This window comes from Schistosoma mansoni, chromosome 1 (assembly GCF_000237925.1).
Source record: "Schistosoma mansoni strain Puerto Rico chromosome 1, complete genome".
Classification (NCBI taxonomy): Eukaryota; Metazoa; Platyhelminthes; class Trematoda; order Strigeidida; family Schistosomatidae; genus Schistosoma; species Schistosoma mansoni.
The window spans coordinates 45,225,156-45,251,918 of NC_031495.1; the positions used below are offsets into that span (position 1 = coordinate 45,225,156).

General features: G+C 32.3%; 1 protein-coding gene and 1 non-coding gene across 2 annotated transcripts in view; one reads left to right on the forward strand and one right to left on the reverse strand.

Moving 5' to 3' along the window:
- Nucleotides 1–26,126, forward strand: part of Smp_125870 (hypothetical protein) — a gene marked incomplete at both ends in the record, with an annotated part of 39,354 nt that extends 13,228 nt beyond the window's left edge. Inside the window, 10 exons of the mRNA XM_018794572.1 lie at nt 184–273; nt 2,994–3,089; nt 5,006–5,101; nt 8,069–8,185; nt 10,910–11,397; nt 14,161–14,455; nt 15,192–15,287; nt 18,557–18,652; nt 21,532–21,610; nt 24,445–26,126. Of these exons, the coding sequence (XP_018648972.1) occupies nt 184–273; nt 2,994–3,089; nt 5,006–5,101; nt 8,069–8,185; nt 10,910–11,397; nt 14,161–14,455; nt 15,192–15,287; nt 18,557–18,652; nt 21,532–21,610; nt 24,445–26,126 (3,135 nt within the window). The remainder of the gene's footprint in view (nt 1–183; nt 274–2,993; nt 3,090–5,005; nt 5,102–8,068; nt 8,186–10,909; nt 11,398–14,160; nt 14,456–15,191; nt 15,288–18,556; nt 18,653–21,531; nt 21,611–24,444) is intronic.
- Nucleotides 5,946–6,010, reverse strand: Smp_tRNA_01951_Asp_GTC.1.1. The gene has a single exon. It is a non-coding gene (tRNA).
- Nucleotides 26,127–26,763: the final 637 nt, after the last annotated feature.

Below are 26,763 nucleotides of genomic sequence, written 5' to 3' on the forward strand. Positions count from 1 at the left end.
TTTGAAATTATGCGAACATAATAGATCTGCTCCATTACTCAAAGAGAGAAAGGCCTACAACAAAATATTCTGGTAAATTATCATTATTATCGTTCCGAATTAGCATGTTTTACAAATATGACATTATAATTCCCTATTTTTTTATTTCTTTTATGTATATGTTTATACTTCACAATGATACAGCAAAGTCATACACAGTTTTTGGAGCATTTAATTCCACTGGTTAAATTATTTTCTTGTCTGGCATCTGGACATGAATCCACTCGAATACTTGTAAGTAGTGATAAATTGAGGAATGATTTTGATGGTTTTTTTTGTTTTTTGTTTCTCGAAAATTAAATTTTACGTTATTGTTAATTTTCAGAGGCTTCTATTATCTTATGGTCAAACCTGGTTCTACAAATAACCATGCTGTGTGTATATGTAATAACCTTAAGAGTAAAGCTTTTTTTCCTTAGTTCCGGCTTTTTATTTTTTGTTCGTATTTCAACTTTTGGAGATATTAGTCGACTAGAAAGCGGTTAGGAAAATTAGTACCATACGTTAAAGTACAAGACGTATCAGTTTGTAATTTTTATGTCATTAAAATATCGTGTTCAATCTAATCAAATCGTCATCTAACTAGATTGTTGTTTGAGCTACTGAACATTCTGTATTAAACTGTTAATTACATATAGCTGATATATAATTCACCTTAAGTAAGGAGGATGGCTATTTTTTCACTATTATGAATAGACAGATGGAATAATGTTTATCTAGCTTGATTGAATGAAACCTGCTGTACCCCCCCCCCGCTGGAAAATTTAATAAAACAAAAAATACATTCACCTTTAGTAAATGTAAATCCTAAATAAAGGGTGATAGATCTTGACTTCACAGTGAATTACTATCAGTTTCACTTCTTTCATTACTAAACATCTACTAAGATAAATATTAAATTCACTTGGTATTGTTTGCTTGAGTCTTTCCATTGATATTCAGGACTGCAATTGATCAGTCTCTTATTGATGTATGTGCATACTGTGCGTATTGCCTCGATATAACCTTAATTCACGAGCATTATAAACAAAAATGGTTAGTGGCTTGCAGTAGAATCCAGGACGCGCGTTTCGTCCTATTTGGGACTCGTCAGCTGGATGTACTTGCATCTCAGAGTTGATGTTCACTTCGAGACTCGAACCCAGTACTGTTCGCTGCAAACACCATCGCGCTATCCACTCAGCTACTGAGCCAATAAGAGACTGATCAATCGCCGTCCTAAACATCAATTGGAAGATTCAAACAAACAATACCAAGTGAATTTAAACTCCACCCTATTACACAAGCAAGTGTCTATCAGGACTCAGTAGCCGAGTGGATAACGCGATGGTATTTGAAGAGGACGGTACTGGGTTCGAGTCCCAGAGTGAACATCAACTCTGAGATGCAGGTAAATCCATCTGACGACTCCCAAATAGGACGAAACGCACGTCCTGGATTCCACTACTAGCCACCATCCATCTTTGCTTATAAGATAAATATTGTTTTATAGACCAAAGAATACTGAACTAAACAAAAAAACTGTTCCTCACAATTACACTTACAATACTCTTAAAAGTGACCAACTACTGGGAGAAAAAAACTCCTTCACCTCCCTAGGTGAGGGAAAGATTACTCAAGTTTAACAGAAATTCAAATCTGTAAAAATTTACCAAGTGATATAATCGCGATATTTCCAAATTATCTCGTAGTAATCTCGTTGTAAAGTTTGGCCAACCTTTTTTTAAAAGTCATATGATAATTTTCTGAGAATAATTCCTATTTACCTAGATACTTTTGAAAAATTGAATATGTATTGTTAACGTTCAAGAGCATTATTGTTATATACGGCTCATGTGTTGTTCTCTTTAATATAATCATGTTTGACTAAAGAAAATAAATATACATATAGAGTATAATTTTACAATTTACATACATTGAATCATATTTGACGATTAATGTTTGATACATCTGTAATGCCCTAGAGCTACATTCATTCAATCAATGTTATTGTTTTTCTTATGGCGCCAAAAACTGATGTAATCTTTTTGTCTTCTCTAATATGATTTGAACCGACTTCTTGATTTTTGTTTCTACTTTTATATATAAAGCTGATTTAATTGTAATTAAGAATTGTGCTATCTTGTTACAAATATATATATATATATATATATATATATATATATATATATATATGGTCTGAGTGTGCAAGTATTGTGATGTAAAACTAGAAATTGCGTATCACAATAACAATGATTATTAGTTATGATATTTTGGTTTAAAGTATAAGGGTTTATTGTTTTGAGACGATGATTATGGAGTCTGAGTTTTATTCCGAATATCGACAAACTGAAATGTGTGTTGTACTGATGAATTCAGAATAGCAAGAAAACATTCGTCAATTTCATTTCAAAATCTGATTTATTGCATCTTAATGTCCTATCGTCTAATTGTGATCTAGTTTAGTTAGTACTCTGTGATCATGTTTATTTTATGACCTTACGTCATTGCCTTAGGATCGTCGGCCTGATCCTCCACTGGTGGAGTCGTAAATACATGCTACTCAAGAGTCCCATTCTAGGACGAAGCAGCTGTCTTCTGCTTCCTGATTTTCAGTAGACTCTTAACTTAGATCGGTTTGCGGTATTGATAAAAGAATGCACTGAAGAATTCTTCATAATATACTCCACTTGATAAACCGATAGATATCTTGTCTCCTTTGTAAGTGACACAAGTTTTTAAAACAGTTGACCCTTTCTCTTATTGAGATTTTGTCACTCATCATCAACCCACCTGCGCCGACAAACATATTACATGTGAAGTGGCCAGTTCAGTTAATCGGTAAATATATATAAATCCAAATTTATGTAACTATGGTTGATTAGAACGTCTGCTCTTTTGTTTTACGAACTACTGTGTAGTTTTAATTTCTCCTTTCAACTCACATTTCTTTGTTCCATCTTGTGACATTTTAGGTTGGTGAACTAACGATGTGCAAAAAACTTATAGACTTTGCGATACGTTTAAAGTCATTGGGTAATGAAAATGCAAATCTCGTATTGCAATTTCAGGTATGAAATTCGTTTTTTTTTCCATTCAGTGACCTTACTCATTTATATTCAATTCATCTAAACTATGATTACTTTAGCCTTATAGTAATTATGAACGATTTTTCACTAAATGCTAAATAGCGATTAACTGTATCAGTCGATAGATATAATATAAATGTCAGTTATCCGTCACATTTGATTATCACTGTGATGAAACGAATATTATGTGTGGTATTGTATGCATTAACTTTAACTCGTCCGACAAAATACATCCATCATTTTAATATATACTATTCAACATCATTTTTAGGGTCTAATAGAGCGTGTTTATTGTCCTATTGTGGGACTCATGAGCAGTGCACATCCACGACCTCGCCTCGCGAGATTCAAACTCAGGACCTACCAGTCTCGCGCCAGAGCACTTAACCGATAGACCACTGAGCCGGCATGCGATGGTGTTTATGTCTAACTCCAACCAATCCACGAAGTAGGTCCCGGGTTTGAATCTCGCGAAGCGAGGTCGTGGATGCGCTCTGCTCAGGAGTCCCACAATAGGACGAAACGGCCGTCCAGTGCTTCCAGGTTTTCCTTGGTGGTCTAGTTTCAATTGACTCACGCTTGCAACTATGAAAATACTAAATCTCCACAAAACCACTTCTGATATTTAGATTTGAATTTCTTTAAGGAAACAATCAAAATTACCGAATGCATATAAAGTCGGGAGTTATTCTCCACTCAATGATTGCTTAATCATTTTCACGTTTTGTTTATATTTACATCGTGAGTGTTGTTTGATTTAAGATTTCATTCTAGTTATTTTCTTAAAGAAACTGGCATCACCACTGTATAGCGAAACATTAAAACTGTTTAGTTTCGCTTTCTGATATTTCCAACCATGATATTTTATAGATATTAACATTTTATACTTGGTGGACACTTTTAACAACACACTTCATCCAAATTTTGACGAAAGGCCATATAAACTATTTCAGTACATCGATCGCGGCTAAAAACTTCGCGAAGAATAAGAATCGTCTTCTTGGAAAGCTCATGAAAACAATATCAGACAAATCGATTGTGAAGGATGTTTCTTCCGGAATATTTTATGTTAAAGAGTATAGGTTTTTTTCTCAGGTCTACAAAGTACAATCTATTACTTTTTTTCAAGTCAGCGCATAAATCAAATTCTAAGTCTTTCTCTTCACCTGTGTTTTACGAATTAGTTCATTAATGAGTTTAGCCATCCGTAGATCAAATATGTATATTTTTTTAACTAAAGGCCTCAATGCTTTGGTTACCCTATTTGATGCGGTACATATTCTTACTAAATTCGTTCATATGTTTGCTAATTAACATGTTATTAGAACGTATAAATAAAAGGCAGAATACGAATAGTGTTGCTGGTGTACATATTTCATGCATATAATATTAGACACGATGAGAATGAATAAATAAATGTAGCATGACCTTTGACTATTGTGAGTCAAAAGGCGTTTAGTTAAGCATGAATCAGTTTATATTTGAAAATAGACAAATAATAATACAGGTAAATGGAAATAGAAAAGCATGCATACAATGTAACCAGTAACGTTACAATCGCACGTGTGAAGATGAGATAAGTTCACATAATAGTTTGTATCAATTTGCCACATCAGTTCACGACACGAGTGTAAATTTGATTTAGTATTTACAGGTTCCAAGCGTTTATAGGTCATTACATTTGTTATTTAATCGTATTCTAACCATTTTAAAGAAATGAACAAAGATGTGACCAAATATATAGAGTAAATCGTTTTCAGCGGTTTTCATCTGTGCCTTCTTTTAACACAACATCTATATGAATTCAAAAATCATCATTTCTCTCCATCAACTGTTAGTCGATTATATTCTCAATTTTTGTCCCTTTTTTGTTTTCCTTTCCATCCCAATATATTTAGCATTCTATTGTTGTTCTATTACATGTACTGTCTCGATCATTCAGTTTACATCATACACTTTTTAAAAATCAAACAATTGGACGATATTTACTAAAAGTTAGTTTATTATTATCATCATATTACTATTATTATTGTCGACATAGTTTTAATATTTAAATCTTAACTGTAAATTATCCCAAACCAAATAGCATTACATAATTATTTCTGTGTAATAATTTCTTATTATCTCTTTCAATATATCAATATCAATTTCTATTCTATTCATACTTTGAGTTGAATTGGTTAACAACAGGAAGAAATTCTCTCGAAATTTCTAAATTATTTATTTATTTATTTAAACACATACATATTGGTACAAAAGGGCACCAGATACATATGCGCCACACAATAATAATAATAATAGTAATAATAATAATGCAAATTGTCTGGCATATAGTAAGCGCGTAATTAGGATTGTCAGTACAAGTCATCATTTCATTTATTTGTGTGAGGGCTATGATACTACCCGGGTGCCCAAACCGAAGCAGGTGGTTTTCTCAGGGGGCCACACCCCGAGCCTTTGACCTAAAGGTCTAACGCACAAGGCAGTGGAGTATCGTGAGGAGATGTAGTCCTATGGTAGCCGGTGACCAACGATTGATTCATACGCCATTTGTTCCTTCCGGATACTGGAGCCCATGTGCACCATTGGTTTGGAATCAGGGTTTTCCGATTCCTGTAGGTGGACTTTCTGTGTCCACCAACCCGGTTATAGCGCCAGGCATTCGCTTTTCGTCCTGTAAATTTCGTAAACAATACCCCCGCCACGAGAAGGTAGTGAGTAGGACTTCTTCGGCAGAGGCTATATACGCGTGGCCATGTAGGAGCATTTCGAGAGGGAGAGCGGATTCTCCTCACTCTCGGCTGTACCAGGGTATTTGGGGGCAAAAGCCGACTCCTCGACCGGGAATCGAACCCGGGCCTTCCACGTGACAGGCATAGATACTCACCACTATACTATATTTCTACAATCTATATAGTGATAAAATAAATCTCTTATGAAAAAATGATCAGAAATACATCTTTACTTAAATTATTATCTAAAATCTATCATAATAGAAGAATAAATTTATGTGATCAAATTTTGAACTGACCTATTGCATATTTTGATTGTTTTAAGAGGGGAATTTTCTTCAACTCAATGTCAATCGATAGATCTCATTTTAACTTTAAATTTATTGTAATTCATTTGTCAAGTATGTAAGAGTTTTAATTTTTTTAATTTTTAATTTTATTGTTTATATAAAAATAAATTGTTTACCTGGTTGGATAAACTGAATTAAGTGGAGCGAGTTTTGAATTTATACCTGTTGAATTAATATTTTTCATTCAAACAAGTGTTATTTATCACGTGTAGTGTATGTTTACTCCTCGTACCGCTGAAGTTAAGTCAATTAGTAATAATTAAGTGATCTATTGAATTGTACATGTAGACATGTCGAATGAACAACGTTCAATTCCAGTGTTTTACTTATCGAAAGCAGATGGATTAAATGACCATTATGGACTTACAAATTGATTATTTATTAGCTCAGTCATATCGTAAAAAGACTAATGTTAGGAAGTGTGAGAAACAATTTTTTAAATTTATTTTCGGAATGGTAGCGCTTCAATAGTGATTACCAACAGTACTCTGTGTGATGTATTTTTTAGTTGTAAATATTTCCCACTCATTCATTCTTCAAGTAATGTTAATCGATCATGACAACTACCGTTTGAGTGACTGGTCGCATATTTAAAACATTGTACTTTCAGTTGTTCAGCGCTTTATATTGCCTATGATTATTATCGCACGATATGTCTCTTTAATTTTAATACTGTTCACCAACTAGTTAGAAGGTAACTATTTACCATTTTTAAACATGAGGTCATGCATATTCGTATATATTTCATGTGAAGCCTTATACACTTGATTTCTTGATTCTAAAAACTGCAAACAGCGAATTTAAATGAAGAAATCAACAGCAACTGTCGAAGTTATGTTAGGATTAGCTGTAGGTTTGCTCCGAAACATTATTTTTCAGCTTTACGTTCACTAACCAAATAATAAACTCAATAGAATTGAAAGAGTATTCGTATGATTGATTATATAGTGCTAAAGAAGACTTAATTCGTTCAAACCAACTGATGATGACTGAACAGATTTATGGAAATCTGTTTAGCCACTAAGATAACCCCTTTTCTCGACTTAAAAAAATACACGATATACATTATCAAGTTGATATTAAATAAGCGAACAAAACAATCTTGAATCCCCTACTCATCATTGAAGTTTGTTTCATTTATTAGATCAAAATCTTTCTCAATTTCGGATTTCAATGAAATGTTTATTATTCAAATATATTATTTTAATACAGTCGATGAAGACTGTTGCTTCTTCTTTTGTGGTTAAATTTCTCCTAAATTCTTGTAACTCTGTTCAATTACATGTTACTGTTTAGTTTGGATGTATGAAAATAAGTGTGTTTTTATTTACTTTGAAGAAGTGGCTCACATTAAGTCACGTAACGTCAGTAATACAATTTTTCTACTCATCGGGATATAACAAAAAATATATTTATTATTAACTTTCTACCAAATACTCAATTTATCAAGTTCAACCTTAGCATTGATACCTACAACTCAATGTATTTGGTTTCCAGATGGCTGAACTTTCTGTATTGTTATCTTTCCCAGGCTAAAAATCATTAAGAGTTTTCTGCATTATTTTATCTATACAAATAAAATTTCTATAACAATCTATATAAACAAATATTTAGGATATATATAAATCACAGACTGGTCACAATTCGGGGTATCTGTTCTAAATCAATGAGTACTGGACAGTTGTTTGATCCTTAGTATATGATTACTCTGGTCAACTTGATTGTCCAATGCTTCCTGTCTTTCAACAGTGCCCTCAACTTGGATCAATTTCTAACGAATATAATCTACATATTAAATCACTCTTCACGAAAAGCCTTGAATATAAGAAAAGTTATATATATATTGATTATTGTGTTTTTCTATGTGAAATTTTGTTAGATAATTGATGATAATCTGCCGAATACAATTAAAGGTTCTTATTTAAGTGCGAAACTAGTCGAAGCAGCTTCATCCACCTTAATCAACCAAGTACTTCCAATGTGTCCATTGAAAGAAGTAAGTGAATTATTCGTTCTTTTTTTCTTACGAATTTTCACGATATAATTTGCAAGTGTCTTTGCTTTATTCATACGTAACAAATTAATTGATATTTTCAATTACTTACATTTAAAACAAGTTTATTGTGTTGCAGACTCATAGTTTAAGAAAAAAATTATCGTGACTTAACTATCCTTTTTATTATTATTATCATTATAATTACTTACTTACTTACGCCTGTTACTCCCAATGGAGCATAAGCCACCTACCAGAATTCTCCAACCCACTCTGTTCTGGGCCTTCCTTTCTAGTTCTGTCCAGTTTTTAATCATTCTTCTCATATCTGTCTCCATTTCTCGGCGTAATGTGTTCTTTAGTCTTTATCTTTTCCTTTGGCTTTGAGGATTCCAAGGGAGACCTTGCCTTGTGCCGCAGTTGACTACTTTTCTCAATGTGTGTCCTATCCACTTCCAGCACCTCTTCCTGATTTCTTCCTCCGCTGGATGGAATCTGGTTTGTTCTCTCTCATAGTAGGTTGTTGCTGATAGTGTCTGGCCAACGGATCCGAAGTATTTTGCGTAGACAACTGTTAATAAACACCTCTATCTTCTGGATGATGGCCTTCGTAGTTCTCCAAGTTTCCGCCCCATACAGTAGAACTGTCTTGACATTTGTATTGAAAATTCTGACTTTGGTGTTGGTTGACAGACAGTTGTTTTGAGTTCCAGATGTTCTTCAATTGTAAACATACTGCTCTTGTTTTGTCGATCCTCGCCTTCACATCTGAATCAGATCCACCGAGTTCATCGATGATGCTGCCCAGATATGTAAAAGTTTTCACATCCCCCAAAGCTTCTCCTTCAAGCGTGACTCGGTTGGTGCATGTTATATTGTATCGGAAAATCTTGCTTTTCCTTATGTGTATATTGAGACCTACTGCTGCTACACTGGTCGTCTTCTGCATTTGTTGTTGCGTGTGTGATCGAAAGGCCAGATGATCTGCGAAGTCTAGATTGTCCAGCTGCATCCTGCCTGTCCACTGTATCTCGTGCTTCACTGTAGATGTTGACGTCTTTATAATCCCGTCGATCACCAGGAGAAATAGAAAGGGTGAGAGTATGCAAATTTGCCTGACACCGGTCTTTACCTCAAACGAGTCTGTCAACTGTCCTTCATGCATGATTTTGCAGTTTTAATCCATCATAGGAATTCCGTATGATGTTGTCTATTTTCTCAGGCATGCCGGAGTGGCTTTATTCAATATTATGTTTTTAGCACAATACAAAATTCTCAGCACAAAGTATTTCAACGAGTTTTTTCCAAAAAATCTCCCCATACTTATATGCATAAATTCAATAAATAAACAACCTGAAATTCAATGAAATGTTTTTCTTAAAGATTATTTGAATCTGTACAGTTGTTTTAATTAGAAACATATTTAAGAATATAAGTTATTGACTACTAGGTCAGCTCTAACAATTTGATTGTAATACTTACTCAGAAGGAAAATTTTTAAAGTGAACAAAACCATACAATTGTAGTGAAATAGGTAAATTGGAAGTGAATGCATATTTAACACATTACGATGCTACTATTTATCTTAACAAATCGTAAAATTTTGACAATAAGAACTTATCAAAATTACTTCGTTTATCCTTTTGTTTATCTAGTTTCTCGATATTTTGTTAGTTGTTTTCCTTTTTAAAAATAAATAAGTAAATAAACTCAAACTATCATTCCATTATAAACATTCAAACAGACGAAAGTATTTCTTCCTGTATATATCATTCTTTGAACATAAATAATCTCACATTATTGTTTATTTTTCATGATAATGACGGTAAGGTTAGTAACTAAAAATGTACTTTCTAGTTACAAGACAGTGCTTAATTAAAACATCTGTCAGTAATTGTTAGCACATTATAATATTCTTATGCGTATCATAATTACAGAGAAATTAGGGATCATTTTCTGTGATTTTTTTATCACAAGTTGTTATTGATCGGTTCTAACTTTCCGTACAATCATTCCTAATACAACCAATTAATTTCCTATCTGTGCAACTTTAATCTGGTCTTGGATGGACGATATTGTAATATGATGTGAATGTTTATAGAACTGTTACCATTGCCAGATTAACTACCTGGATTTGATGGTAGCATAATGGACACCAGACTTATTCTATATTTTCATAGTCGATCAAATAGTCAGAACAGTATTAGACACTTTACCCAAGTTATATACCTCTTCAAAGATAAAAGCTACATTTTACTGCTAAAACTACATGGATTATTCGCAAACATACCATCTTAAAATGTAACATCATTCTAAAAGATATATACGATAATTATCGGAGTATATACACAATGCTAGTTATTGTCTCTAAGTCTAAATAATCTGACTATACGATTTGTAACGATCAACTTGATTTTCATTAACTTTGTTATCGTATTGGATATACTTAAATATGATTATACACTGAAAACATATCATTTTTACTTCTTTTGTACAGTTCGCTATGAATTTATTTTATAGTTTGTATTTCATACTGTTGTTTTTACACATATCAGATCAGACGTTGATTATGACTAGTTGATCTGTTTTCTTTTCTGATAAATAACGATTATCATTTTTTTTACTTTAAATTATGTACAAACATCTTTTTGGTCAACGAAATTATTTTAAACATGCTCATGTAGATGTCCAGATAGTTACGTACATACATATATATTTCTATTCCAGGCTTTAATTGATGATTTCATCAATGTTTTCATCCGTTTACTGACAATTGGGAATGTAAAATCATCATCTTCATTGTTAATATCTAAAGTTGAATCAACCAGTCAATCAATCAGTACATACGATGCTGATAATTTTAACAATAATAGTAATGACAGTAGTAATAATAATACTAATGATAACTCATCTCGTCCTTCAATAACGAAATCTAACTTAAATAGTCCAGCAACAATAATGACGAATCATTTTCATGATATTATACCAGTATTACATTTGAATGGAATATGGGGATTGAGTAATTTATTACATACTGCTGATTCAAGTGTTTGTATAAATCTTTTTCATGAATTAGTTAATAAAGGTGTATGGTTAGAATTACTACAATTGGCATCATCGATACCAAATAATGACTTTAATTTTTCGTTTCCCATGAAAAATGAATGGGAAGATAATGTGAAAATAACTAATTCCGATATGAATCCAGGAAATAGGTAGGCTGTCTTTTTTTTCCTTTGTGTGTGTATGTAAATTTTACCCATTCATAACGTATTTTTGCATGTGTTTCCTCTACCGTTCTTCGAATAGATTCTATAAACCTTTCAAAACGTTCATTAAAATTGTATAAAATCTGTCTGTGATATATATAATGGGATAACTGGGGCTTGTAATTGGAGACGTTGAGTGACATAGCTCAAAATCAATCATGATTGAATAATGCATTCACACAATCTTCTTCTGTATCTTTAGTTCCAGTATTCTAGTTCACACATACTTTTGCGTTCTGTCTTCTTAGTCACTAGTCTTTCTTGTTCTCGTTATTACTGCAATTATTTTGGTTCGCTTCCCGTTCACGTGCTAATTTTATTTCATTGTATTGATTTGGTATCGCGAACTAGATACACTCGTCGACACACAGATTTTATCAACATTTTATGATTAATTAATGAATATTATTCTTAACTGAAGTAGTAAAAGTACAAAATGATTTTTTTACTGAATTATTACAAAAGAATGTTATATTAAACAGATATCACATGGAATTAGAACTCGGTCTGGCCTTTTTATTCTCTGTCATTTGTTTTTGTATGACTGTAAAGTATTTGGTTTAAAAAATCTTGATCAGATATCACTTAATGTTAAACAATTGTAGGATAACACTATCACACAAACCAAAGAGAAATGTATGATAACGAAAAGAAAGGGTACGCTTTCCTGTTGTATTAGATTGAAAACAGTTTATAATAACAGTTTAGTATTACGTATAAGCAGTAAAACGTTATCAGTTTTCCAGTTATTAAACCGTATATATATATATATCCTAGCGATCACGATGACAGTCTGTTAGGTAATTATATTACGACGGTTTGGGTACATCTCCATTATTTTGTCCATCATATCGACCAGGTCCTCAAGAATGATTGACTGACCTCTTACACTTAGGATCTACCGTACGTTGTACAGAAACTGTTGAGGCTACATTTGCTTTAATACCTTTTCATCTACTTTTTATGATGCCCCTGGTTGTTTTATATATCTTAGCTGTGATGGTTTACCATTTCAAACGATCCACGCAGTTAATAACTATTGTAGTCTTCTCATTGGAGAATAAAGTACGTCAAATTACTTCTGCCTCGAGTTTATCGTACTGGATGTCTTCCGGCACTTGATCACTTAGCTTCCCAACTTTTGCGGCAATTACGATCGGTAACGCACCTCCTACTTGTGCATATCTGGTCGCCTTTGATCGAATTTCTCATGCTTAAAACAGAGCTTCAATTTGAGTAAACCAGAACCTTGAGTCTTTTACTCCATATCCTGGGAATCTGAACTCAGAAACAGTATTAATAGCAGTTAATGTCCGTTCAGGTTTTCGGGGTCAATCAGAATAAACCTTTACAGAGCGATTACCGAAATTTGTATTGCCATTTGGTGAATGCTTTGTATATGAACAGAAAAATTGTTATTTTAAAGATGATGAATATATATATATATATATACCGATACTTACGAGATGAAAAACAAAATCAAATGTTAGTTCACTAATTAATTCTGGTGTTCACAAGGTCAAAAATGACACCACAATGATGGTGAGGTAAACATCACTCCAAAGTTTGAAATATATTCCTAGATACTAACATACGTTTACCAAGGTAACGTTGTAAAGTACAAGCTATAAATGTATGTTACAAGTGCATTAGTAACCTGTAGGTATGGCAACCGATAAAGTTAAAAAGATGAGTAATTCGGGTAACATGTGTATTCTATCAATGCTTATCAGTGTAACATGCTGAAAGTGTTCAGAAAATTCTACAGTTAACCTAAACAACCTAAATGAAGTTATGAAAAATACGAACAATAACACGAATTATGTGTAAATTAGGTGTACATTTACCATCTTCACAAGCCTCGTCAAATAACCATCCTTATTCAAACTATTTATTAGTCAATTATCTATATAAAAATCATAATTTTTCTGGAAATATTCCTTGATAAATTAATATTGGGGAAGAATAATACATTTTGTTATTCATTCTGTTGTTCTTTTTACAAATCATATGGAAAATTATGTCCATTATTTTAAATTGACACTATTCAGTGGATCCGTGTAAAGAGAGACACAGATATATAGAATATACACAACAATCACAGAAGAAAAACAAACTTCTTGTTTAAAAGTGAATATATGTACTTGTTTTTCTCCTAATATAATTCAACTGTGTATATTAATAATTGTCATAAAATGTTGACAGAGGGGACAGGTAATAACCCTTCTTCTGTCAAACATTTGTTACAAAAATGGTAGAAAAAAATATTACTCTGTAATGTTGAATCAAGTAAGCAGTAAACCGACATATTTTTTCGTTTGGTGGTGTATAGAAAAATTTAAAGAGATTGTTTCAATTAAGAGGTCATAGTCTTCACCATGGATCATTGATGTTAGCTGAAGAAGCACCAAAAACGGTGACCGACTGACGAGTGCTTCAGTATTCTAGCTTGGCGTTTTCACACCATAACCTAGCGGTAACTCACTACTTAAGACTTAAAATATTCATGGTTCGATTCTTGATGGAGTTTGTACGTAAACATTACCTGAAAAGTTTGAAGCCAGCATAAAACAGCTGTCCTAAACTCCCTGGTTTCTAATAGTCCTTCAGTTGATATTGTTCGGTGACAAAACAATCTCATAGAAAAGCTAACTGTTAAAGCTATGAACGATTTCCTCATTTTTTAACTATTATTATTGTTTTCTGCAGAGTTCCTGTAATACCAGGAATCATGGTATCACATCAAGGTACTGAAATGAAATATATTGGTGAATGTAATCAAAGCAATGAAAAAACCAATGATGATCATTCGAAACAAAAATATCAAACAAATTTAAATTTATTCAATCGTTTCAATACTTCTCATCATTATAATCAGCGTCAATTATTTTTGTCGAATAATATACAATCTAAATTTAAGTTTTCTAAAAATAGTGCACAAATTCATATTTTAATTGTTTATCAAACATTGAGCTTTTTACGCAATCTACTTCGTGATGAACAAGTAAGTTTCAGAATATCACTTTTGTTTAATCGATTATAATAGTGATCCTATTAATAATGTTTTATTTTCTTAATAAAGTACTAAATACATACTTGGGTTTGATCCACACTGTTTATATATGAAAGCTGATGTTAGTAAAAGGGCGGAGAAACTGTATTAGATAAAGTGGAGTTAAGGATCTGTGATCTATTAAAAGCAGAATGCTTCAACCACTAAATTTTCTATCTAACTAGTCTCCTGTACTTCTCGGAAAATAAAGTCACATTCTGCGTTGATATTGTCAAGTTAGAAACTGCTTGACTTTCATTCTTCATGTAAATAAAGACTTTCATCATAAGATTTTATTCAGGATCACTGACCCATATACAGAAGCACAACAATCACTCCTACAAAACGTCATTGCTCTTCTATTTCACTTTACCCCTTTTTACTTCCTAGTCCCTTCTCAGCGTACTTTGAAGTCGAAGCCTTAGTAATATGTATTATATAAAAGTGTGGTTTTTTGAAATATTTATGTTATACAATCAACTTAGTCGCATCAATACTAAGGTTTTTGGAAGTAAAATGTAAACTGATTTTCTTTCTTAACTACTCTAAAATGTCAACTTCTATGGTGTAGGCAGTCTAGAATTATCAGTTGCCGATAGTCTTAACACCCGAAATACTCCTTTCTTTTATCTTTTCTCGTATATATATATATATCAGCATTTTTATTTTTGCGCAATCTTTCCTCAAGTTCATAGACACTGTAGTGAGTGAGCATTGGTGGAACATCACTCAATTTATAATTGGTGTATTGGAGTCGAACTATCCTCAACCAGTCAAAGAACAGGTTAGCTCAACAATTTATAAAATAATGTTTCTTAGTATGGTGGATTGTAACTTTTAAAGATATGTTATTCAGTTTGTTGTTTTCGTCACAAACTAAAAACTAGGGAATATAAAATAACTTTAATTTGAAACTGGTGCATAACATGTACAGCTGACTCCATCAATGGATCAAACCCCTGACCTACTCCAGGTCTCATGAGGGGCACTGACTCGTGATCTACTGGTGTACGCTTTCAACTACAGTTAGTTTAGGTTTATAATATGGCCACCTTCTATCTTACGTGAGTACCTGTTTCATTCTATAACATGGTTCAGTTCATTAATCAGAATCTTAAAATATACCCCTAAAAACTTATCACCAATGTGAATATGAATATTGTTTAGTTGTTTAGTTTGTAGAAATTCGTCCGATATGGTGATTTGCATTAAATTTTGGAATCACATGGAGAGTCAGTTTTTAATACATTTTGCAAGTTTCAATTTGGAAATATAACCCAGTTAATCAGTCATCACTGGAGCATGAAGTAGTTTATGTTCAGATATCCGAATAATAGAACAGTGCATGTTAGTAAAAAATAATAATAACGTAACAGAAACTCTGACCATTTTGTTTATCCTCTTTATGTAGTATAGTCATCAATTCTTCTTTAAGTAACTTTCTATTACACCACTGTATATCTTGTTGTCATGCACAATAATGTAATTCATTTTTCATTTTATATATTTTTTGAAATCCACAATTTGAAGCTTCTTGATTTGTTTTTTTTCCCAACCAAAAGGTCTTTTTCACCGTCTGATTTAAAATTACTTTGTTGTGTGTATTAAATAAGAGCGATCATATATATATATATATATATATATATATATATAATCTTTATTAATGTGTAGGCAACATTCGACAGACGCTTGATTTTGTGAATATTACTATCAGAACAGTTTTATGATTTTAAGTGAACTAATCAATGTACGGTGTACAACTGATAATAATGAAAAGAAAGGTGAATTCCTAACGTTTTCATGACTCTAAAAATATATATGTTTTACACGTTAAGACAGGTTTAAGTAGTGAAAGAAACAAAGCTTATTGAATAATTAGTAAATATAAACAAGTTTAAACATGTAACTATCAAACCTCTAAATTTTTTATAATGTATAGTGATAGGTATGAGAAAAAGCGATGTTTATTGTACGCCTAAGTCCATTAGTATCATAGTTTTCATTATGTTGGATATGATTTTTTGAATAATTTTCACTTATAAATAGTAAGACTGTATGATTTAGCCCGTTCGAATCCTCAATATTTTATGAAATGTTTCAGCTAATTCGTTTTTCTTAAACTTGAAAAGACCCACTGGGTGTATTCACAACTTTCTGTTGTAGATATATCCATTGTAACTCCTCTCGAGGTACAGGATAAAAAACAATAAGTTTTCGGGTTTCAACGAAAATGCACCCCACTATACACTTAATACTAAGGTAACGGAAACACAACCGGAAATTCTAGTTACGACACACTCAGTAAGCATGAAACTTTGATCATTAACCTCAGTCAAATGGCTTTTTAATGCATTTGAAGATTCTTAATATTTATGCGGTGAATAATCAAAGGTTGTGTGGTTGACTTTTATTAGACGGATTTTATGTTTAAACTTAAGATTCCAAAATACCACTTAACATTTCACGATACTACTCCTTAATTCAGTCTATAGGAAAAGAAAATAAAGAATTCACAGTTTAATTAACAGTGACGTCAAACAAGAATTTCTCATGTGGATGAAGCAGTTGGGTGCGGGATTTCCGTGATTATCGACCACGATGGGCAAGTTGAACGATAAAAAGAACAGTGGCAGTATGTATGAAGTGAAAGTGGGTGAACTCGTATGGACGAGATACAGTAATCATACGGAAAGACGAGATTGTAAAGACGCTTTAGCTACTCAAGAGTTGGAAAACTTTCTATGATATATACTAATGGAATTTCCAGCTGAGAAAATAAAAGCTCAACAGGAACCTAAAACACAACTACGCGACCAGCCAAGAAGATCACAGCCGGTAAAAAAAAGAACAACTCACTAAACCGACATTCGTGGCTGGAACCAACTGTGATCTTTGTTTCTAAAATGGCTTTTACTCTATCACTGGAAAGATCATTTATGACTATTATATTGTCTAATTCACTGCTTGTCACGAGTTCTTGCAGCCATTCACTTAGATATTTATTCATTCCGGAGACATTTTCCATTTCCGTACTCAATTTAGAAATCAGTTCATCAATTTTTCGCTATATCTCCAAAACGAGAATGATTCAGCCGTCTTGTTCGTAATTTTTTCCATAAATCGCAATTGATTTAAAAAAACTACTATTGTTGCTGCAAGTGTTTGGATTCGCCCCGCAGCAGTAAACATTTATTTTTCTGCTTCACTTTTTCTAAATTATCGCCCAACAAATGTGGATTAAAATAATTTGGTATAGTCTTTTTTTTTTCTAAAATCCCATCGCCCTCCCCAATCGTTTTATTCATATTATATCAGATACACTGATCTGTGTTGAAATAAATTTAACTGCGTTTTATACCCGAGCTTAAGCATTTTGGAGTATTTTTTTAGGATCCATTGTAATTCTTCTGTTTCACCTCGATAATAATCTGAAACTACTATGTCAATACCCATCATATATCTTATATAGAAAAAAATTTTATTTCTCGGAGACTTGGGCTGGTGCTTAGTTCACCAGAAAGATTATTGAAGTCCAGGATATTTACAATTTTTTCTTTGATTATTAGTTTTTCATTGTACTTTCTTGTAAGATAAGTTACATTATAATTCTAAATAAATTTTGTCTTTAATTGTTCCGTTTCTACTATATTCTTGATTTTAAACTGCGGTGTAGGATCAAAGTCCTTCATTTATACCTAAATTTAAAAATCTATTCTAAAAAGGTAAATGGCTCTATGATACCGTTTTTGCACAATACTAAAATTCATCAGTTCATAGCATTTCCACAAATATTTTTTAATTTGAATTAAATTATATTTCAGTAATAAATCCCGCATACATAGTGTAATGTAATTACCAGATAAATAAATGTCAAAAGTTTAGGCTACACTATATGTACAATATATATTTTGATAGTTAACTGCGATCCCCCTAGTTGATTAATTCTTTTGTGTATATTTGGACGATTTATTTTGGTTGATTGTTTATTATCATTAAACAAAAATATTTTAAACTGCTTATAATCTAAATACTTATTTTTATTTCACATTCTAGGCTGTACTTGTGATTGCACATATTGCCACTGGTCGAACTGCACGATGCGAAGTTCATCGAAACGGAGATTTAGTTGAAAAACTCACATTATTTATGGTAATTTCTTTCTTTTATTACAGTGTTTTCTTGTCATTTGAAATTCTCTTTTCTTTTTTTTGTTGATATTAAATTTGTGGAGTTATTTATTTTATCCCACAAGTTTAATTGATAAACTCTGTACGTGTTTGTTGTTTTGTCACATTCTAGTTGTAAAGGTTAGTGATACTATCCGGTTGCTCAAAACGAGCTACGTTCAGCGCAGTCCGAACCTAGGACTCACTGGTTGGTAGTCAAACTCCTTAACCTATAGACCACTGCTACAACTTATTAAGTGTATTTATTATTTTTTAATGTGTACAGAATTTAAAAATCGTTGTAAAAATTTTAATTTTCTTCAGAACATTTCAACTAATTGGTACTTCTCTCAATAGGGAACTTTGGAACTAGGTTCCTTATTACTTGGTACTCGTCGTCTAAACGTACTTATAGCCTTAAGGGAACTGATGATTCGAACCTCCTGTAGGGCTGAAATATTTACATCGATTGATCACAATGGCACATGGGACGAAACCTTGGTTCATTGCTTTCTACCGACTCCCAACAATCACTTGACTTTTCAATATCATGCACGCGATGTCAAATCATTTAGATTAGTAGCTACATCGCAACTTGATCGATGAAATTCGATCAACACTAGAGAACTATAAAAACAGGATATTGTTCACCAGTCAGCGATTAATTGGTTGTATCCTTCCTAACCGTGTTAGTCAAATCTTCTGTAAAACTTTGTGCTATGTTCGCATGAATATAAACATTAAATTTTCCTCTAATAAAATTAAACATTCGTTCTTACTGCATTTGATTGCCGATATTCAACACCATAGTATATATATATATATATATATATATATATATATATAGCCTAGTGAATTATTGTTTAAAATTTGTTTATATTTATCCCGACCTTCATCAACTTCTTGACAAAAAAGGAGTGATGTATTTTTCACATCAATTTGTTTTTTTGAATATATTAACGGATATTTTTTAACAATCTCACATCTTATATTCCTGCGAAATCAACTATTTAAGGCAAGGTTTGTTTCTAAACAAATGGAAAAACAAAAATTAAAATGTATATGTTGTTTTTTGACTCCTGTCATTGATGTTTAAGACTGCAATTGATTAGTCTCTTATTAGCTTATGTGCATCCTGTATGAATCGCCTCGATATTGCTTTAAGTTACAAGGATTATAAGCAGAGATGGATGGTAGCCAACAGTAAAGTCCAGGACGCGCGTTTTGTACTATTTCGGAACTCGTCAGCTGGATGTACCTGCATCCCAGAGTTGGGGTTCACTCCGGGACTCGAACCCAGTACCGTTCGCTTCAAACTTCGTCACCTTATCCACATAGCTACTGTGTTCAGATAGCAAATAACTTGTGTAATAGGGTGAAATTTAGTTCATTTTTGTATTGGACGAAATGTGTGTCTTGGATTTCACTGCTAGCCACCATCCATCTCTGCTTATAAAAATTAAAATGATTTGAGGGAACTTTTCACATGGATAGTAATGGTGATGCTTTATTCTGTCTCAAAATTACCGAAACTTGGAAGTAAGTGATCACGTAGTGTTTTTGTTTCTTATTGAAATTGAAGTATTATCTGATGAACAAGTAAAAAATTTCTGAGCTGTACATCATAATACTATTTTCATCTCAGTCAGGCAGTCAGTCAACTATTTGAACGAACTGAACAACATGTAAACATAAAGTTGAAGTATTACCTTCGTTTAGTGGTATAGTTTCGATACTTGAAAATACTTTTTATCAATTTTTAAATGATAAAATTTTGTGTGTTGTTGTGTAGCATCGGTTTTTTGATACACATGTTGTACATTAAGTTTATACTTTTGAAATAAAAATAATCACTCAACTTTGAAATTTTTGAATAACATGACCGAATAATGAAGTTGATTTGAAAAAATTAGATACCTCTTGAATAATCTAATGACAATGGAATACCCAGTATTAAATAAATTCTCACTAAAGTTTAATCTACCATCAATTTGCAATGGCGCATGAGCACCATCTCATGCCGTAGATGGGGTTGATTGTAGAGATGATCAAAGTTCCCTGAATCATAGCTACACACAAGCACTCCAAGAATCACCTTTCGAAATTCGTCATTAGTGAGTATATGATTATTAGTTTGGTGAGACGTTTGGAAATAGTTGAGGAAACAGCTATTCAGTGCTTTCCAGTTTTCTATGTGTGTTTAACTACGGATTGTACTAGACAGCCTAATCTGATTTCTAAGGCTTTCATTGTGATTTTGTCTAGCGCATTTTTAAGAATTAAATCTTCTGTGTATATCCATTCTGCAGATTTTAGATTTATATCGATTGATGAACTGTAATTTTCATTTGGTTGTTGTCATACAATAATCCTGTTACTGTTGACTAGAATAGTATGGCTTTTTTTTAAATGTTAAGTTTAAATCGTTTATTGGTTATTATCAAAATGTCAAGTCCTTAAAAGATATTATCCAACAATACACTCTTTTCTTTTCTTAGTCTCCAGCGATAGTAGATTATGGTAAAAAAAAACGTGTTTGTGTGAATCTGTGTGTTAACCTAAAAATGTAACTCTCTAAATAAGCTATTATTATTTAATAGGAACAGAATCAAAAAAATGAATACATAAAGGAATCAACCTAGTTCTTATATATATTATAAACCGAAATTTTCATTTATCTAAACATTTATCCTGCGTTTTCTTTCTTTCTCGGTTGATAAAACTTATATATGTGGGTTATTACTATTATTTTTGTCTTCCCCTTTATTTCTTCAAAATGTCGTTCCGTTTTTTCTCATTTTCTTTTGCCCCTTATGATTAAGTTTTGCTAATTTCAGTTTTACTACTTTTTTATTTCCATAGCGTTCACAAAATAGTTATACAAAAGCTGCTGCGTTGACCGCAACATATAATCTTTTAGGCTTACAAACTGAATGTCTTGGTAAGTATAAATACATTACAGTATAAATAATATGTCTTGTTTTCTTTATATATATATATATATAACATCAGTTGTTCAGTCATCGTCCTGTTTAGTTGACAATGTAAATTTGAACAAATGTTTAATTATACTTTCTTCAGATTTACATATTAATCTTTATGTTTATATACAATGTTCTTTAATTTTCGAGGGCACCTATGGTCAAATGCTAATAACTTATAAATACCCTATATTCTTAATGGTTATGTTTCTTACCCATAAAGTAGAACGGAACAAACTACTGACCAGTATACTCATCCTTTGGTTAGCAGATGGATATCGCACCCACGCCACTAGCCGTGCAAGCTGGGAAAAGTCGTCTGACCTTTCTGAATCCGTACTGAGTTGTCAGACACCAACACACAAGACCTAACGAGACTTCCAAGACAAAAGAAGTAGTCGATACGCACAGACTTAGACCAGTTTTGAGGCAATATTTTGCATTTTGCGAGAGAATCATGTCCCAAACATGCTTGTATTGTTGTTTAAGGTGGTAAGAAGACTGTGTATTTTGTCAGCGTCTTCACCAAAAGAAAGTGTCTTCTGGGTATTCTAAGTCAACAATTGGATTTTTTGGTGGATCAACTCTTGAAAATTTAAGTGATAAGGGTGTTCTCTCAAAAAATATCTGTGACAAAGTTAACTAAAAGCTGGGGAAGTGGGAAGCTTTTTTCAATACCATTTGGTATTTTCATCGATGATTCTCCACGAGCTCTTGCTCAACCTGTAGTATTTGGTTGGAGTACCTGTACGAGGTTGATGCACTTTCTTTGCTCAATATGATTAGTGCGTCAGATTGTATTCGTATCAAAATGAAATAAGAAGCATCGGATAGTTGTATTGTGCTATATATTTGCGGGGAATTTTCTCGAAAAGTTCTTTGTGGAAATTTAACTATATATATATATTTATATATATATATATATATGCTACACTATGATTTTGTTCCTTTGAGAATACAACAATATCGTCTTAAGCAAACGTTTATCAGTATAGCTAATTACAAAATTTCGGAACTTGGTATTTAGTAAATATAGAGAAGTACATTGAGTATTAAGCAAGTGTATGGAGCTGGGGCTCTTTTGTAAGGCGTCGGACTTTCAGCCGCTAATCCCATGTCCGAACAACCTCCCTACCTACTTCGTTTTGGTAAATTGAACAGTATCATTAATCCTTACACTTTAGATGTGGCTCAAATCAAGATACACTAATTTGTACCTGGTAGATGAGTTTTAAGACTAATCATATCAGAACATCGAGTGGTAATTTACGAACCATTATAAAATTGAAAGTAACCAATTACAACCATAATGAAAAAACCAAGGAGGAATGTGGAAGGAAAATAGTCAAGAGAAAGCAAAGAATAAATAAATTTGTAATACAGCAAATACTATTTGGCAATGTCATCCAGATGTGGTTTTTAGTTTCAAATCACAGTTGTCTTGTAGAAATAACCCAAGAAACTCAGTTCTCTCACGACATAATCTAGGACAAGGCCTACGTGAGATCGCATATGGGTTGAGAATATGAATGAATTCATTATTTACCTCTTCCAAAATTTACTGTTCTTCGTTCACATTCTGACTCCATGATGTTGTTGTTTTTGTTGTTCGCATCTGTATACAAATCTTTCGATATACTGGTGTAGAAATTGTGGTAATTTGAACTACTACACATTTACATGTCCTAAATAGTTTGTCTCTATTTTCTCGCTGAATATTCCTAGAATAACTAAGTTTTGAGATTCTCTAATCAGATTTATTGATCAACGCTTGCTTAAGTCAATATTATTGTATTCTCAGGGAAACAAAAATAATGCTGTTATAATAATTTTAAATAAATTATCAACCAAAATTTCTATGACATCATCGTTTCCGGTAGTTGTGACATACTGTGAATTTTTCTACAGCAATTGTTCAATATTTTCTTTTTTTTTTGTTTTGAATTCTTTCAATCAGATATTTCACTATCGATCGATTCTATCTTGCTTTTCTTTTTTTACAAACTTTTATTATATTCTATTATCAAAAGCGATTAAATTTACTATTCGCCAACTGCTTTTTTAAAAACCGAATTTTTTTTTTCATGTGATTGACAGAAACAACTTTTTTATTTTACAAATTTCCTCATTTACTAAAGTCTATAAAAGCTATGAAATCTCAACTTAAAAAAAAACAGAATTAAAATCCTCGCTATGGAAAGTAGAAAAGTTATAACATGAGAATACATTTTAAATACTGACTTTTCCAAGATTTAGAACAAGATTATAATCATAATAACAAGTTTATTTATTTCATCCATATCGAGTATAGAATATTTCCATAAATACGCATTTGTTATTTTTAATAACTAATATGCTAAGCAGAGATGGATAGTGGCTAGCAGTGGAATCCATCTCTGCTTACCATGCTTGTGAATTAAGGTATATCGAGGCAATACGCACAGCATGCACATATGCCAATTAGAGACTGACCAGTTGCAGTCCGAAACACATCGATGGGAAGATCCAAACAAACAATACCAAGTGAATTTAATATGCTAAGAGTAAATTATAGTATGAGCTTGAAATATCCTCGATGAATCTTCATGTAGTTCTCTTAGTCAATCAGAAGACGGTTTTTGTAAGTGGGATAGCTTATAGAAACAGCACCATACAAATGTATTCACACTGCTCGTCTTACGCTAAATAATATGAAAATCTTTCATTTTCAGATTTATCGTTCGTTTTCCCGACTTAAAATATCTCATGTCTTTTATTTACTCTGATAAATAATGTTGCTTATTTTTAATTCCAGATTCTTGTGGATTATTGAGCGCATTTAAGGTAAAACATAAACCATACATTTTATCGCATAGTAGACGTTTAAGAGTTCAACATCACCGTCATGAAACTCATCATCATCACCATCATCATGGAAAAAAACAAGATCTAGGCAATCAAACAACATCTTTAGTATCTTGTAGTATAAATCGTCGTGAAACATCAACATGTATGGCTCAAAATGCCTTAGAAGAAGAAGTTGAAGAAGAAGAACAACAACAGCAAGAAAATGAAAATCAAGATATTATTGTAGAACACAGTGATTTTATCAGTGAAAATATATCATCTGAACAAACTTCTGTTATGCCTCAAACTTCTGATACTGCTATATCTTTCAGTATTGATGACAATGATGATAATGATAACACTGATCAATCTAGATTACGTACACTTCGAAGACGAAGATATTATCGATCATGGCAAGCAACTTCACCTTCTATGTCAGATAATCACGAATTATTAGAAATAAATGAACAAGAAAGACAACTTAATGAACCATCCACTGAAAATACTCGATCACCATCTTCACATTCAAGATCATTGTCATCATCATCATCATCGTCATCTGGTACTTCTTCGACCTCGTCATGTGTAGGTGAAACCAGTGTTGGTACTGAATTGACAAATTTACATCAATCGGTTATAGTTGATATGTGTGGTATGTCATCGCCTAGTTGTACTGATGAAGATGTGGAAGATATAAATCAACATGCTGTCACAATAAGTTCTCTATCACCTACATTAACAATAAGTGATCGAGCTCCATTAGCTGACGAAGAACATGATGAAGATCGTGGTACTACAGCAGAAATGCAACATTCAGGTATGACAGATTCAGATTTACTTAGTCCATTGTCTTCATCTAGTCAAAAATGTGAAATAGGTTCAAATCCAGATGATGTTTCAAGTACAGAATGTCTTGATCTTAATAGTTCTGAACAAATAAACAACAATACCACACAGAATGTTTTTAATAATAATACGGACAATAACAATAAAAATAACGATGCTAATAATACTAATAATGGGAATATTCCGTCTACTTCTCATCACCTTCCTCACTCTGCCACTTCAACATCAAATTCTAATCGAGATTGGGAAACCGGATTTTGCCAAATTTTATTACCTTTCTTACAAGAATTAGATTCAGATCAGATATTACGTAGTACATGGGATTGGTTAATGTTATGTGCTAATAAAGATGGTAAACCAGTATTTTTGAATAGTTTGTTTCATGCATGGCAACGATTATATACAAATATACCCAATTTGACTTCAATACAAACACTACAACCTGAAATAGCGCAGTCTTCATCTGTCAGTAATGATAACAACAATAATATTACTGCGAGTGAATTTCTAAGTAAGATTAAAGAATCAATGGAAACAGGCACATCACCTAACTCCTTATTGATTAATTTGCCACGATATTGGGAAAATCGACATCGTCACCGATGTCGACGTCAACATCGTCATCACTGTCATCATCGTCATCGTGTACGTCGACAAAATCAACAAAACTCTACTACTACTACTACTACTACTACTACTACTACTACTACTACAGATCATCCGGAATCAATTAATACATTCGATGCAAATATTATCACAAATTCACCAGTGCCTCCATCAACATCAAATGAAAACCTTGAATAGACAGGTTAAAAATGTTGGAAATTTTCTTTTCTTTAAATGAGTTGTTTTTGTTTCACATTGGGATGTTTGTTTTGCTTGACTTTTTTCAGGTGTTTTCTCAATTGTTTATTTTATTTGGTTTCATTTTACGTTTCGCCTCAATAGGTGTGTGTATGTGCGCGTGTGTGTTTAATTATATTCAGATACATTGAGAATAATACGCACAATCATACTCTCATATGTTTGTTGTATGTTTTGCACTATTTCATGACACTGTACACACTTTTGAGTTTTATTGTTTGTTTTTTAAAGAATAAAACAAGTAAACCGGCAACAGAAATAACCATATTTCAATGTTTTCTCGCGTCTTTCTAAATAAACTTACATTATGATCATTATTTGTATTATGATAATGTTTAATGTGTATTGTCCCTTCTTCTAATTATTAATTATCTGATAAACATGAAATTTTGTTTATCACTCTTATCATCTCATGAATATTACCAAATGATCATCATCATTCCCATTAAATTACCTTTGATCAATCGACTTTTTGTTATTGAAAAACATGTAAACAGACAAGTAAAGACAATCAAATGATGAAATCAAATTCTTTTATTCATCATAATGATAACAATAATGATTATTTTTCAAGGTG